This window comes from Gouania willdenowi, chromosome 15, assembly GCF_900634775.1.
Source record: "Gouania willdenowi chromosome 15, fGouWil2.1, whole genome shotgun sequence".
NCBI classification, from domain to species: Eukaryota; Metazoa; Chordata; class Actinopteri; order Blenniiformes; family Gobiesocidae; genus Gouania; species Gouania willdenowi.
In genome coordinates, this window is record NC_041058.1 from 1,082,377 (window position 1) to 1,099,399 (window position 17,023).

A 17,023-nucleotide genomic window follows, 5' to 3' on the forward strand; every position below is an offset into this window, starting at 1 on the left:
GTCTGTGGCAAATATTTCCTCTCTTTTCTAAGAGAGTGGTGTCTCTGATCAGCAGAGCATGAGAGATAGAAAACGTTTTTTTAAACAAGGGGAGTGTGTCAGGGTGATAGGGGTGTGTTCGTTCAGAATGCAGCAAACAACGCCACCGGGAGAATTTTGCCCCCGGATATTGTTCTAAAATGAAACATTTTCAAGTCAGTAAAACTATTCAAACATGTGACTGACTGGTGTGTCAGGTGTGCCTTTAGTGTTATTTAACACACCTAGATACAAATACCAGGAAATAAAAGCACACATTCTGAACCCATAGCTCATACTCACCTTTTGATCTTAAACCCAAATACCTTCTGAAAACTTGGCTATTATTATTTTCAAAAATTGTTTTTGTTTTCGAAAGTAATTATAACCAAGTTTTGTTCGCTTCATGATTAACATAAATTTTGTTCTTAGGGAATAACTAAAATAAGTTGTTTAATTAATCTACGACAAGCTGAAATTGGTTTATTAATATTTACATTTGTGAAAATTTACTGTTATCAATCTCATTCATAGGAATGGTGATTAATGATGAAGAAATAACTGAAGACAGAAACAAAGGAATCGGTCAAATGACATCACACTTACACAATATCCAACTACTTTGTAGCTTCTAAACATGAAAAGGCTGCAAAAATATAGAAATAGAAAGTCAGAAGTACAAACAGATATATAGATGAATGAACGTAAAATAAGTCCTGAAGCCAGGAAAGAATCATCTAACAGTAGCCCCGCCCCTTTACACTTTGGCCCTCCTCAGTCACAGTGCTACAAAGGAAGTAGCGCTCAAAGGAAGAAGCACATTTACTGTCTTCTATACAGTTTACTTTTCCCTCACCTGGAAAGATACACAACATGATTCACAACAGGACACAATAAACACAATGACAATAATACTACTCCAAAAACAAGCAAAGTTACAACACAGTTTCCTTCTCCGTCATGTAAAACAATGGCTAACAAGTTGTGTTCTTCTCCAACTGTGAGGCTTCCACCACCGAGAAGTTCCCCCTCAGTTTTTCAGTGTTGTCATGTTGTGTGGTATCAACTACTGCTGTCAGCTGGTATTCAGTTGCCTTGGCTTTCACCTCAAACACATCAAATTTCTCAGGCAGCAGGTTCTTGTTGAACAGCAAAGACGTCACATAAGAAATCAACAAAATGGTAGCAAAGGAACAAAGCATGGAAATGGTCTTCACTGGAGCATACTGCACGTAAACTCCGTCCTCCAAGGTGCATCCTGGGAAGTGCAGGATGACGGGGAGTCCGAGCGCAGCGTCCCCACTGAGCAGCCTCAACGTAATGCCAAACAGGAAGCCGCTGATGGAGCCGTAGGCGTTGGAGACGCTGAAGAAGAGGCTGCAGACGAGCTGAGGGAAGAGGAGGATGTAGGCCACCTCTGCACCCATGAACCAGAACACCAGGATGCTGTTCTTCAGGGTGGTTAACGCCGTTCCCACCACGCCCACTGTGACCACCACGGCTCGGATCACCCACATCACTTCTCTGTCTGATGCCTAAAGGAGCAAAAAGGTGGAAAGTACGACATACAGTGAGACTTCTTATTAAAGACACTTCTATCAGGGTTTGTATGACCAATCAAAGATCAGCAAGGAGCTACCAGCCAATCTTAGATCAGTGTTTACTCGATGAATAAAAAAAAAAATCCTTCAATGAGTCATCTCTCTTACTCATTTATTAAAATATCTACCTAATTATTTATTTACATATCTATTGACTTATTTTGCTACTTACTAGATTAACTACAGAACAAGTTACTAACTTGGCTACCTTATTACCTGTCTCGTCACTTATCTTTTAAATTACTAATTGTCCTACTGAGTTACTGCACCCTTAGTATTGGTCTTAGTTATTTACTTTGTATTGTCAGGTTATGTTTGTTATTTTGCCCTTGGGGTCCTCTTTCAGTTATTATGTGTCTTTGTTTGTTCTGTTTGAGTCTGGTCATGTGTTTAACTCTTGTCTGTGTTTCAGGTGTTCCTGCTTGTGACTCCATCCCCCAGTGATGTCTGTGTGCTTGGTTGGTGACTGATTAGCTCCTTCATGTTTTTCCCCAGGTGTGGCCCGTTCCCAATCAGGCCTCCTTCACTATTTAGCTGAGTGCTTAGTCACAGTGTGTTTGCTGGTTCGTTGTTGTTGTCAATGTCATTGTCTTCCCTCCTTGTGTCCTGCTGCGTCTGGTCCTTGCAGGCCGCCAACGTTGCCTCCAGTGCCGGCTCCCCGCACCAGGCCGCCAACTCCCAGCTTGCCTGAGCCCTCTTTGCCTGGCCCACCGAAGGTCTTCCCGTCTGTCTCGCCTGAGCGCTCTTCACCTGGCACGCTGGAGGTGACTTCATCTGGGTCGCCAGAACCCACTTCGTCTGTATCGCCAGGGGAGTCCCCTTCACCCCCACCGCCTCATGGGAGGCTGCCAAACTCCTGCTCCTCTGCTTTGCCCGCGCCGCCTCGTGGGAGGCCGCTGGACTCCTGCTCCTCTGCTTTGCTCGCGCCGCCTCATGGGAGGCCGCCAGAATCTAGCTCCTCGGCCTCCTCAGCGCCGCCTCATGGGAGGCCGCTGGAACTGTTTAATTACTGAAGTAGATTTGTCAGATCGTCCTCACCTGAGGCCTCAGGACGCTCTTATAGATGTTGGTGCTGAAGACTGACGCTGCTGAAAGTAAAGCTGAGTCGGCTGATGACATCACAGCAGCGGCCACACACCCGAGCCCAATGATGGAGATGAAGGGGGGGGTGAGGTGCTGCAGGGCGATGGGCAGCACCATCGCTGCTTCTCCTCGCTCATATGGAGACGGAGAACCGTAAGAGGTCATGTTCCAGTCTGAGAAAGGACAGAGGACAGAAAGGAAACCTTGTGGCTACATTTCCTCATGTCTATGCTAATATGTGAGAAAACATCTCCAAGTTTTCTTCAACACCATCAAAATTCCTCTTACCTGTGGATGAAACGGCAGCTCCGAGCAGGATGGGAGGAATCCCGAACAGGATAAAAATAAAAGCAGCAGCAACACATGTGAACCTGGCGGCGTTCAGAGAAGAGGCCGACAATGTCCTCTGGTGGAAGCACTGATGGCCCTGAGCGCCCAAAGTCTGAGGAAGAACAACATGGATCACTAAGCATATCTGAGATGGAACTACAGAAGCTATGATCAATTAATTCGTCCAGGAGCACTATGTCTCCTTGAACTACTATGATGTGCCATCTAATCCCTAAGCTGATGGATATTATCTGTGTGTCGGGACCTACCAGGAAAAGGAAGTCATCGATAATGATGGCAGTCCTGCTTAAGTCAGGCGAACCAATCCATGGTGCGTGTAAGGTGTTGTTCATCAGCGTATCACTGATGTTCAAACAGTGAGGGTTGGTCAGAACGAAGGGAACGCAGATCACCTGCAGACAGGTACAGAAAAAACACAGATACCTTGATTGTATAAATGTTTGTGAATTTTTTCTTTTGTGTATTTTTGTTTTTGTTCTATCGTTTTTGGACTGGACAGTGCCGAGTATACCCTGCTTGGAATTCAACCACGGCCCCTCTCTTGAGGACTGGGGATGGGGCTCATAAGTAAGCACTTGGTGGCTGGGATTTTGCGCATGGAGCTCGATCCGGCCAAGCCTGAAGCAGATACATGGGCCTGTCCCTTAGAGGGCTCACCACCTGCAGGAGCGAGGCATGGGGGTTAGTGCAATGTGGATTGGGCAGCAGACCAGGGTGGGAGCCTTGGCAAAATTATCCTTAGCTAAAGGAGCTAGCTTTAGGGACATGGAATATAATTTCTCTGGCGAAGGAGCCTAAGCTAATGTTTGAGGTTGAGAAGTTCCGACTGGATGGAGTCGGCCTCACCCTAACACATAGCAAGGTCTCCCAAACCATTCTTCATGAAAGTGGTTGAACGCCCTTCCACTCTGGAGTTGCCAAATGTGAGAGGAGCCGGACAGAGGCGGCAATACTTATTGTTTGTGTCTATGGGCCAAAAAGCAGTTTTTGGAACATCTTAGAGGGAGTTCTGAAGAGTTTTCCTTCTGTGGATTCCGTTGTCCTGCTGGGGGACTACATGGCATGACTGGGAGAAATAGCCCCCTCATTCCTAATCCGTGTGGTGCTTTTTAAATTTAGACTTCTGTGCTTGTCACAGATTGTCCATAAAAAACATGTTTAATCAGAAGCATGTTCATATGTACACTTGGCACCAGGACAATTGAGGCCTCAGTTCGATGATCGACTTTGTGCTTGTGTCATCGGACTTGCAGCTGCATGCCTTGGACACTCGATGAAGAGGGGGTAGAGCTGTCAACCGTTCACTACCTGGTTTGCTCCGATTTTGGGAGAGGATACTGGTCAAACCTGGCAGACCCAAATGTGTTGTCAATCAATCAATCAATCAATCAAATTTATTCTTCCATGTAATCCTATTTACAGTTTCTGCATTGTAAGTGATGGTCTGTACTTTCACATGTCAGAATAAGAGCATGTTGAAGACCGAGTTTTATTATACCCGCCCCTTTTTGTTCAGTAAAAGAATGTCCAAGTAGATGGTCGCCGATCAGTTCTGAGAGATTTTTTTTTTTTTTTAACATTGTAACAGGCACATCATTACCAAAAAACAAACAAAAAAAGAAAGAAAACAACAAAAACAGAAAAACAGTTTTGTTACAGATGTCAATAGTTTAACATATATTTGATTTATACATGACTGTAGTTTTTAATCAACAACATTTTGTAAATGTGTTTAATTTGAACAATAGTGTGACAAGTTTTTAAATTGTTGTCCAATGAATTCCACAACCTAATTCCAGTGACAGCGAAACCTCTGTTTGAGTGAAGTGTGAGCAAATGGTACAAAAGTTTCCCTTCCTCCTGCTGTTTTCATCTGTGATTAATATAAATTTATTATAAATGTGCACTGAAACTAATTTGTTTTTGATTTTCCACATGGCCAGGACAATTTTTAACTGAAAAAAATCTGCAAATTTCAAAATTTTACCTTCAATGAAAAGTTCATTTGTGTGATGTCTTGGACCTTTGTGATTTATAATTCTTATGGTTTTCTTTTGGAGCAGGAAAACTTGGTCAGTGAAACTTTAGCATGCATTACCTCAGATCTCAATACAATATGTGAAATATGGGACAATTAGAGATGTATAAAATCTAAACAATGCTCTTTCATCAAAAGTATACTTTATTTTATGTGATTATGCCAATACATTTACTTACTTTTTTCTTTATGTATTCAATATGACGCCTTCAATTCATTTTATCGTCTAGCATGACTCCCAAAAATTTTATTTCTGAAACATTTTCAATAGCTGTATCGCCAATGGTAATCTTCTGATCACCATGCTTTTTTGTCCCAAAAATCATACTTTTTGTTTTTTCCCAATTTAAATACAAATCATTCCTGTCAAACCATGTTTTTAAATATGTCATTTCAGTTCCCATATCACTAATTCATGTTTCTGGATCAGATCCGGTTTTGTACACGGTAGTGTCATCTGCAAATTAAAGAAAATCTATGTTTTTGCTGATCTCATAAATATCATTGATAAATAAAATTAAAAGTTTTGGCCCAATTACTGAACCTTGTAAAATTCCTGATATAATTGTTTTACACTCAGATTGTTTATTTGAACATATTGTTGTCTGTTGTTTAGATTACTTTCTAACCATTTATACACATTCCCTCTTATACCATAATTATTTAGTTTTGCCAACAATTTATGATTTATGGTATCAAATGCTTTCTGTAAATCTAAAAAATACTAACTATATATTGATTTTTTATCAATTGCTGCTAGTATTTCATCTGTTCAATGGGTGAGTGCAAGAGAAGTTGATCTATTGGATCTGAATCTATACTGGTGTTCAAAAAGTACGTTATTTGTCTCTAAAAATGAGTCCAGTTCCTGTGTGAACCATTTCTCTATGATTTTAGAAAATTGAGACAGTAATGACACTGGTCTATACAGTAATTATTAAATACATGATCATCGCCATCTTTGAACAAAAGTATTATTTTGGCAGTTTTCATTTTTTGAGGGAAAATGCCAATGCTGAGAGAAAGTTTAAAAATGTATGTCAGAGGAGTGAGGACACAGTCTATTGTCTTTTTTACTATAATCATGTCTAACCCATCACAGTCCACTGAAGATTTGTTTTTACATTTTTGTACAATAGTGAAAATCTCACTTTCTGTAATTTCGTTAAGGTACATTGATTGTAGATCTCTATTCCCTCCACTTTCAGAACTGTCATTCATGATTGTTTGGCTGGGTTTGGGGGCGGGGTCAAGGTTATGTTTTTCTGAACTGGCACGGAGGTAGTGGCTGTGGCCCTAAAGTAGTTTGTTCCTGTCGTGGCGGCAACACTTGAATTTGCTGGTGGACACCGGCAGTGGGGATGTCATCAGGTTGGAGGAGTACTATGGGGCATTTTTGGCAGTGGAGCGGTACCAACGGGCCAGGCGGGGTGTAGCCAAGTAGGTCGCCGAGGCATAAACGTGGTTGTGGGAGGAGTTTGGTGAATCCATGGAGAATGGTTTTCAGATGGATTTGAAGAGGTTCTGGACCACCATTCAGCATCTTGGGAGAGGGAAGAAGTCTGCCTCATGTATGGTGAGGATGGTGCGCTGCTGATCTCAATTTGAGACGCTGTGGATCAGTACAAGAAAAACTTCAAAGACCTCCTACATCCTACCGCCACATCTTCTGGTGAGGGAGCAAGGTCATTGAGGATGCCTGGGAATTTTCCCACCCAGTCCACCTGTGTTTTATGACTGGGTGGTATTCAACCCTCAGGCAGTCATCTGCGGGGTTCTCCAGGATTATAGTGTATCAAACCTCCTGATATGGACCATCTGTTTTGAATACAACCGGTGCCAGAGTTTGATCCGTATTACCGGCACTAACTTGTTTCCAGTTAAGGTTGAACTTGGCCAGGATTGCCCTTTGTCACAATTTAGTTCACAACTTGTATGGATAGAATTTCTATGCGCAGCCAAGGTATCATGAGGTCCAGTTTGGTGACCTCAGGTTTGGGTCGCTGCTTTTTGCAGATAATGTGGAAGAACTAGATTGTGGGTAAAAGTGGCTGAAATGAGCTTCCTCTATAGGATGGCTAGCCTCTCCCTTAGAGTGAGAAGCGCATTCATCCGGAAGGGGCTCAGAGTAGAGTTGTTGCTCCTCAACGTTGAGAAGAGCCAGATGAAGTAGCTAGAAAACCTAATTAGAATGCCTCTCTGACACCCCCTGGTACATCCCAGCAATAGGAGACAGTGAAGAAGACCCAGGACACGCTGATGACACTGTCTCTTAGCAGGCCAGGGAACGCCTCAGGATTGCCTCGGAACAGCTAGACAAAGTGGCTACGAGAGAGAGATCTGTGCTTCCTGGTCAAGATGCTGCTGCGCGATTTGATTAAGGATAAGTAAGAAAAGATTACATTTTCTGTAGTCTAATTGTGTGTTTTTTATGGTGCTTTCTATGTCCTTTGAGTCATTTTTAAAATTTTTACTTGATAAGTTGTTGTTGAACAAAAAGATTCCCAAAGGAGAGGAAGACGTCCTAAAGTGTCCTCTAAAATTGAGAGCGGAATATAAAACGGGCGCTGCACAGACTGTTAGGAGATGTGTGAGTTCTATTCCCTATTCACACTTTATATCATGAGGGTCGTCTGAGACTCACCAAGCCGACAATGACGAGGATGAGCTGGATGACGTCGGTGTAAGCCACGGAGTAGAAACCACCCATCAGAGTGTAAATGATGGCTACGGCCGCAGAGATCCACATGCACACAGAGAAGGGCAGGTCCAGGACCACCGTCATAGTTCCTCCTGTCAAAGAGTGACCATTAGTGCTCACACACGCACACACACTACAGCAGGGATGAACCATACCCAGTCCGATCAGCGTTGTTGGCACCCAGACGATGTCACACAAGAGCGAGGCCAGGCTCAGCCCAGCTGTCGGAATTCTCCCAAACTTTTTGTTGAACGGATCGAGCATGGTCACACACTTCATGGCTCTCAATGGTTTGGCAAACACAAAACCACCTGCAGAGACCTCACCAAAGGAGTCAGTCAGTGAGTGAGGCTTCAGACCCTAAACAAGTCTGTTTGTTCAGGTGAAATAAAAGCTTCTTAAAGTCTCACCAACAAGAAAAGACATGCTGTACGCCGACACCAGAATTAAAGTCCAGGTCAGTCCCATTGAAGGAGTGTACATCATCTCAGTGGTGCCCACGATGAAGCCTCCTCCAACCCACGTCGCTGTAACGCACAGTAAAACACAGTGACCCTCCTGACATTTAATTTTTAGGGTTAACTCTAAACTTCACTTTTCAGGGTTAAATTTAAACCCTAACATTTTTCAAATTCTCTCTTTAAAGGTAAGTCTAAGCCTAATATTATTGTGGTGGAATGAATGAAGCTTTACTGGGGGAGCTGGTAGAGTTGGTCAAGAGGTGAGTTCACGGTTCTACGGATGGAAAACATTTCCTCTTTGGGGCGAGCGTAGTATTAGCTCTGTGTTTTGAGGGTGAAGCTTCTGGCGAGTGAAGGCTTTAATGCACATCTCCACTATTTGTAAAGACATCATTGAGTTGTGTGTCTGCGGGTGCTGGGTTTAAATCCCACTTCAAGCACTCGATTGTTAAACTTGTTTCTGAATCTTCCATTCATAAACCTCCTTCACACTGAGAGACCGCTGAGCATTTATTGAAAGACCAAGATAGACTGTTGAGCTTCAAGAACAATTCAAGATACAGGTCTCCCTCAAGGTGCTGCTGCAGGTGTTAGTAGTTCTGAAGTTTAAAGGGAACATATTATGAAAAATCCACTTTTGCAACACATATGAGGTAACTTGAGTGTCACACACAAAATGTGAAATAATTCCATTCAGTCGTTCGTTTGTGGTCTGTGTAAGTCTTACAACACAAAGAAAATTGCTTTGTTTCGAATGTTACAAATGTTTTCCTTCGACGACATAAAGGTTTTTATTTTACTTATTTTAGAGAAGATAAACAAATATTTGTTATTCTTACGAACCATTTCCTCTGAGCAAACAAAGTCTCAGAAATATTTAGATAATAAAATAAACTCAATAACTGTAATCATGACTACTGAAAAGTATTGGAATAAAAGTATTCCAACGCTAGTATGTAAACTTTTAAATATATTTTTTAACCCTTTTTTTTTACAATAGTGTAGCTCATTTTAATGCATTTAATTTTATCTCTACAATAACTCTACTGTTCCCTGTTTCTGATGTCCCTTCGATTTATATAATGAATATCTTTCACTCCTGTGTTTTCTTTTTTCTTCCTGATTGATAAAGCAAATGTCTGTGATTTAATGTTGCCAATGTTTCAGTGTGTTCAGACCTGCCGTTAAACTAATGAACAAACACACTTCAGAGAAGGGTGTGTTCAGCTAACCGTTGGATAAGATCCTTTTGTTCATTAGAAAAAGCAACACGGGCATCACATGTTTACATTCAAACACATCCCCTGTACCACAGGCACGCGCAGATATCAACTGGAGTTCTACCGTTGAGCATTGACTAGCTTTAAGCTGTTGACAGAGAAACTCTTGGCTCTTTCTCAATCGTTATTAGTGACGTTTTAGTGAGTATATAGAAGACATATGAGTAATGTAGTCATATTTCTCAACAATAATCTGGCAATGGCTTTGTGAACGGAGGCAATGAGTCAGAGCCGACAGCTCAGTGTGTTGAGTGTGGGATAACGCTAGCCAACGAAGCGCTGAAGCCTTCAAAATTAAGGCAGCATCTGGAAACCAAACATCCAAACCTTGTAGGAAAGCTGGTGGATTTTTGCAAAAGAAAAGAAAATGGGCTACAGATGCAGAAAAGACCAATTGTGTCACTGACTGGTGACTGTAAAAGTGCTTTAGAAGTCAGCTACCTCATAGCCAGACGTTAGGGTTAGGGCTAGGGTTAACCCTAACCCTAACCCTAAAGTAAAAAGACTTTCACCAGAGCGGAGGAATTAGTTCTGCCTGCCGCTGTGGATATGTGCCATGAATCAGAATCAGAATCAGAATCAACTTTATTGACCAAGAGTGTATGAATACACACGAGGAATTTGTTTTGGTGACCTGTGCTCTCTCTGATAGTGTAACATTAAATAATAACAATCAACTAGAATAAAGAAAAATAAATAAAAAAAGAAGTATAAACATAAATATAAGAGTAGTTAGACTAATATGTGCAAACTAAATAAAAATAACAAGATAATAATAATAATAATAATAATAGTAATAATAATAATAATAATAATGAAATAAAATAAAAATACAATAATAATAATAAAATAATAGTGCAGTAGTGCAGGTGAACATTTAAATGAAAATATTATGTCCATGAACATTCACAATGACGGGTTGATCCAGGGTTGTTATGTTTAGTTCCAGGTTATTTCACAGTAACAGAAACAGGTCTGACACTCTGACTGTTTAGAGTTGATCACAGTGACAGCCTGGGGGAAGAAACTGTTTTTATGGCGGGTAGTTTTGGCGTACAGTGATCGTAGCGTCTGCCAGATTGTGTGCAGGGTGGGAGGGGTCTGCAGTGATGCTACCTCCCCGTTTCCTGACCCTGGACAGGTATAAGTCTTGGATGGAGGGCAGATCAACACCAATGATCTTTTCTGTAGTCCTGATTGACATTTGACATACAGCATCAGCTTCTGAAGGGAATAAAAAATAGTCCGTTTTTCACTTTGCAGCTAGACGAGTCCACTGACGTCACAAATGCTGCTCTGCTGCTGGTTTTTGTTTCTACTGCATTGACAGTTACTTGCCTGAGAACAGCTTGGACTGTGTTTGAGTGTGCAGTGACGGTGCATCAAAAGGACCTTTAGGGGGAGCGCTAAGCACAAGTTACTTAGTTCTACTTTAAATGCAGAAAGAAAGAATACAAAAGTCATTGGAGATGCCAAAAATGTGTGATATTAATCAGACTGCTACTGACAGATTGGTGTGTGCACATTGAGAGAGAGAAGCGCTGCAGTAATATGCTTTTAACAGAGCATGTTGTATTAATGTGATGTTGCTGTCGGGCTAACGTTAGCTTGTTGGCTCCTCTGAGGGAGGGGCTTTGGAGGCAGGGCATGATAGCAGTGAGGAGGGAAAGATCTGAAAGTTACGGACTGCACCTTTAATAACTGTATTCTATACTTTCACTTTCTCAAATATAAATCTAGTTCAAATTAAAGCAGAAAATTCTAGAAAATAAAGAACAAAAAAGTCTCTGAAAACGCCAAAAATGTGTGATATTAAAATGGGGCCACGACGCAAAAAAAGTTGTTAACCACTAATGTAATGTCACATACAATGTAGCTCTACATTAACATCTGTCTCTGAATTTGACCTATCCTGTTGAGGAACAATATATTATAAAATAATAATAATTATCTGTAACCATGGGTAGTCTAACATCAGTAAATGTGTCATTTATGGCAATGCATGGAGGATCCTGACTGCTTCTATATTTATATTCTAGTTTACAATTTAGATTTTCTATTCATGCACCCCACATGACAATTTGTGTACCCCTGGGGGTACCTGTACCCCACTTTGGGATCCTAGAGTCTCATGTGATTTTCCAGTGAATTCTAATAATAGTTTACGTTTTTTCTGAGAAAGAGAGAGAGAGAGTGAGTGAGTGCTAATAGAGTAAATGGACGATTTAGAATATTAATATCCTCACAAATATTATTGTTATTATTAATAGTCACCTCAATTAATCCACATTAATCAGCATTAATAAGCATTTTTGGAAGGATTTGAGGAAGTTTAGTTCAGGCCTCTGATTTTCATGATCACAGAAAACAGATGGAAAACGTAGAATTCAGATTCTGAAAAGGAAAAATCAATCAATTGTTTTTTGTTTTTTTTAAATTATTATTATTATTTTAAATCAGGTCCCATTATGACACGGAAATCCCTCACATGCACGTTTAAGACAATATCACATTTACACACTAATTTTCACCAAAAACAGGTGACTGAATGTCTAGCATTTGAAGAAAATAGATGAATACGTCCAATTCCACTATTTTTATTCAGACCTCGCTAGATTGGCTAAAAGTTAAACTAAACCCTCACTAGCTGTGTTTCCATTACAGATTTACACAAAATAAAAGCAATGTTTCTAATGTGTGTTTAAAGGTTGTTTCATTGAAGGTTGTTTTGGAAACCAATAGAAGGAAAACAATGTTGAGGTGTCACTAAAGCAGAAAATAATAGCTTCAAAGTCACTGACAGTTTTTTTCAGAAAAAGACATTTTTCTCAGCTTCTTGTAACAAACTGGCAATTTGTGTGAAACTTCTATTCAACTGCTGATAACTAAACAAGCTATTCTTTCAGATTCTGGTTTCAGATTGTAGATTGTCATAGTACAAATTATTCTGTGGGTGTTTAAAAATCAGTCAAAATGCTCTAAAATGGCGAGCAGTGAGGGGGTTTAGAGGTCAACATAAAATGGGAGTTGTATCATGTTAAAAGTGGACTGTTGTTAATGTTCATTTGTCACAGATTTGTTGAGTTTGTCGAGAATTTTATTTTTTTGTAGAGCAAAAATGAAGACTGATAAATTGTCAAATTCATCAGCAGGTTATAAGGTAATATTTTCTTGCACTTCATTTAAATGTGTAGACATTTGAGAGTCTTTGGTGGAACCATTAAGCGTTCACCTGTCATGGTGAAGATTCCCACGATCCAGCTGATCCCGCGGTTCCCCAGCAGGGTCATCTCCATCTTAGAGGCTGAGCTCTTCTTCTGAACCTTCCTGGACTTGAAGGAAGCCCAGATCCCAGTTCCAAGGACCAGCAGGTAGAAACACACCATCACGATGGTTCCGGGGACGTTCACAGCCATGGTTGAGCACGTGTGAAGCAGTCAGAGCACTGATGCGTCTGCCTATGATAAATATTTTCTTAAAACTCTCTTTTCTAATGTGAATCTAACCTGAGGCTACGACTCTGGTGGTGTCTCTGATCAGCAGAGTGTTCTGAGATGGAATAGATGAAGTTGTGCTAGTGGAGCTGGTTGTGAGGCAGGTTGTGATGGTTCTACAAATGAAAATGTTTGTTCTATGAGTTGAGCATTGCATTATAGCTGTGTGTGTGTGTGTCGAAGGTGGAGATGCTGACAAGCGGAGGCTTTAATGTGCATCCCTGGTATTTGAAAAGTCATCAAGTCGTCATTGAGCTGTGTGTTTGAGTGAAGTGTCTGCTGATGTTATCAGGCCTGACACGTTTCAGAAAATGACAAGAGTGAGACTTTAGTGACATAATGCGTTCCTGGCCTTTTTTTAACATGGCTTTGGCCTGTTTTAACGTTGATTTATACCTTAAGAACAGTGCCGTGACCACTAGGGCTGGGTAGGCAGGGCGTTGCAAATGGAGACCACCAATGACAATTTCATATGTTTCTGCAGGCAAGTGTTAATTCAATTCAAGTCAGCTTTATTTTTATAAAGCAATTTACAACAAAGTCATCTCAATGCGCTTATCAAAATATAAAATTCATAATGAAAAATAAAAAAACCAACAAGATCCACATGAACAAGTATTTATCATCTAACAAAATCAACATCATAAACACCAACATAAACATTCAATACAGCCTCCATACTCTACCAACAAGATCTATCTTATGACACGACAGCACATCTGTTGTTTGTGTTGGAAACATAGAAACATGGAGAAAATGTCAACAACAACAACTCAGAACATCCTCAGTGAGGAGCATCCACAAAGCCAATCCTTCCTTTTGTTCCATTCACTGTAGAAAATACCAACAATGTTCTGACCTTACCTTTGCTGAAGGTCTGGTAGCTCAGGTGTTGGTCTCCATCTTTTAAAAGCTGTCGTTTTTCCTGAAAAGAAAGTTTCTTTATCATCTCTAGCGCTGTCATCCTGACTGTAGTGTTATCCTGCCCACTAGCTAGAGAACGTAGCAGCAGCAGCCACGCTGTATCAATTCACTAATGCACTGTGAATGTACGTATAGCATTTAGCATAGCATGGTAAAGGGTTTTCATCTTGGGGACCTGACTGTGCATGTGCTAACGCATAAAAACACGCTATGGAAATGGAGGCAGAGCAGCAATGTGCTTTTGGGAGTGGGCGTGGCCTCATCCTGCCTTACAGCGGAGTGAGACAGTGCAGCGTCTCTGCCGTACCAGGAAATAGCGATTAATTATCAATTCAATTCAAAACAGCTTTATTGGCATGAGAGAACAGGTTTACATTGCCAAAGCAAGTGTGAGAACGCATGTACACACTTATAACATTAAATGTTATAAAATTTGTGCAAAACAATAAGATTAAAATAAAACAACAAAATAGGTTTACACTATATATATCTCAAACACAATTTACAATTAAGTTCTAAATGTTATAAAAGGGGAGGTTATGTACAGAATTTTACATATATTAGTATACACACATATGTGCCCGGTTGTGCAAGTACATACACACGACCCTGGGTGCAGTGGGTGCAGTGGGTGCACAGTATGTCCTCTCGGGGGAGCCAGGTTTGTCTGTGTTGAGGACAATGTTAAAGAGTTTTAATATGGCTAACTGGAATTTGGGGTCCGTATATTTTGTGCCATCAGTGCCACAGGCCTTCTTGGTTTCTAGAGATTTCATTTGATCTTCTAGTTCTTTGGTTGTGATTGGGTAGTCTAATGGATTCTGGTTGTCTTTTATGGCGGATTCTAGGCTGTGCAGTTTATCTTGGATGTGTTTTTGCTCTTCGTTTTTTTCTATTGGTTTGAATAAATTGGTGAAGTGATTTATCCACATGTCTCCGTTCTGTATTGGTAGATTTTCACGTTTTTGTTTTGTGTTCCAGTTTTTCCAGAATTTATTGGTTTTTATGGATTCTTCAATAGCATGGAGTTGGTCTCTAACATGTTGGTCCTTCTTTTGTCTTACTGTGTTTTTATACTGTTTTAAAGTTTCACTATAGTGCACACGTGTGTTCTGATTGTCTGGGTCCCTGTTTTTGGTTGGATAAGTTTCTTAACTGCTTTCTAAGATTTTTGCATTCAATATCAAACCATTTGTCATGATTTTTGTTGTTTTTAGGTTTTCTGTTTAAGGGTTTGAGGTTTGATAGGGAGGCTGAAAGGTAAAAAATGTTATTGAGGTTTTCTTCTGCCTCGTTTACACCTACAGGATTATCTCGGTCAGTCAGTCACAGCTCTGTGGAATATTGCAGCACATCTTCACCATGAGCCTGAGTCTGCAGAGGGTCCCTGTGCTGTGGAAGACATCCTACCTGGTTCCTGTTCCAAAGACGCCACATCCCAGCTGCTCCTAGAATTACAGACCAGTTGCATTGACCTCCCACATCATGAAGACCCTGGAGAGACTTATCCTGGTGCAGCTCCAACCATCTATCAGACCACATCAGGACCCACTACAGTTTGCCTACCAGCCCAAGGTCGGAGTTGAGGACACCATCACCTACGCTGTTGTTTGCTGGGGGAACAGACTGAGGGTCACAGACACCTACAGACTCAACAGACTCATCCACAAGGTCAGTGACATTGTGGGGATTAAACTGGACTCTCTGACAGTGGTGACAGAGAGGAGGAGCCTGTCCAAGGTGATGGCCATCTTGGTCAATGAGTCCCACCCACTCCATGATGTGCTGGTCAGTCACAGAAGAACCTTCAGCACCTTTAGAACCTTTAGAGCCTTCAGCACCAGGCTGATCCAACTACGGTGCTCCACAGAACACCACAGGAAATCATTCCTGCCTGTAGAGATCAAACTGTATAATTCATCTCTGTAACCTCACAGCTTGATTGTTGGAAATATCTAAATCATATTTCTATATTTGTATTATTTTTGTAAATATCTGTATCAAATTTGTATATTTGTATTATTATTAATATTATTATTATTATTATTTATTTGAATTAGGACAATGCATGATCATCAACATGTCAGCATTGAGCAACAACATAAATATGCCGGAGTTAGCACAATGGCTAATTTTCATCCTATCTATCCTACTTTATTTTTTACTACTGTAATGTGTATGTATCTGATCCCTATTAACAGTCTTTTACTTAATTATACACTTATTTAACATTTATTCTTTCTTCGTCTTTGTTAAACGTTTTATTCTTTTATTTGAGATTTTTTTCTGTGGCTGTAACAAAAGCAATTCCTTCCTGGGATTAATAAAGGAATTCTGATTCTGATGATTTTGAACTTGTTTTCAATCATCCATTCATTATGGCTGCTGAGGCCTTGGACCTACATTTTAAACTGTTGTTGGAACGACTGTGGTGCATTTGATACCAGCCACACCAGTACTAATTTGTACAGAAAGTGTCTGGCAAAGAAAAAGTCCTGAAAGATGTGGAAGAGTTTTTCTCAGTACACAGCTGGATTTACTTGCAATACTTTTATTTCTTTTTTAATTTATTTTTTAATTTCTGCATTCTATCGTTTATGTGCCGTAAAAGGTAAAATAAATAAATAATAATCCAAATTATGAGGAAAAAAGTAAATTTATCTTTATTAACTGTAATTACATTTTACAATGTTTAATTGCCTGGAAAAGACAGGCATTTAATAATGTGTCAAGACAGTTAAACTGCTTTATAAACAAATATCTGATTATAATCACGTAAATGCAAACACTAAACACTTTTTTAAACACTCTTTTATTTATTGCCACGCAGCAAGTCTGTCATATTGTTAAATGTTGATAGAATGTCTCTATAATGTGATTAATGCTCTTTATTTACGTAGACAGAAGCTAGCTGCTGTGTGGCGCTAGCCTCAAGTAAGATGGCGGCGAGTCGACGCTGTTTTCGTGAAGTCTCGTTTTTTCTCGCGTGGATATCTACGGATTTGAGCGGGAAACGCCCTCTTCGTAACACGCATGCGCAGTGAGTGAGCGTCTCTGATTGGTCTGTTTCAA

At 40.4% G+C, this 17,023-nt stretch overlaps 1 protein-coding gene across 1 annotated transcript; it reads right to left on the reverse strand.

Annotated features, from left to right (window-relative positions):
• Nucleotides 1–992: 992 nt before the first annotated feature.
• Nucleotides 993–12,949, reverse strand: LOC114476885 (high-affinity choline transporter 1-like). Its single transcript, XM_028468879.1, has 8 exons — nt 12,766–12,949; nt 8,203–8,319; nt 7,948–8,103; nt 7,736–7,884; nt 3,302–3,445; nt 2,991–3,144; nt 2,658–2,875; nt 993–1,553 (listed from the first exon to the last, which is right to left on the reverse strand). The coding sequence occupies exons 1-8, from the start codon at nt 12,947–12,949 to the stop codon at nt 993–995; spliced, it is 1,683 nt and encodes a 560-aa protein (XP_028324680.1).
• Nucleotides 12,950–17,023: the final 4,074 nt, after the last annotated feature.

Bases quoted from the DNA above. Each gene is read 5' to 3' on its own strand.
- LOC114476885 (XM_028468879.1), bottom strand. From the start codon at position 12,949: ATGGCTGTGAACGTCCCCGGAACCATCGTGATGGTGTGTTTCTACCTG. The intron at 8,104-8,202 runs GTGAGACTTTAA...AGGTCTCTGCAG, and splicing joins CAGCATGTCTTTTCTTGTTG to GTGGTTTTGTGTTTGCCAAA. The intron at 7,885-7,947 runs GTATGGTTCATC...ACTCTTTGACAG, and splicing joins AACAACGCTGATCGGACTGG to GAGGAACTATGACGGTGGTC.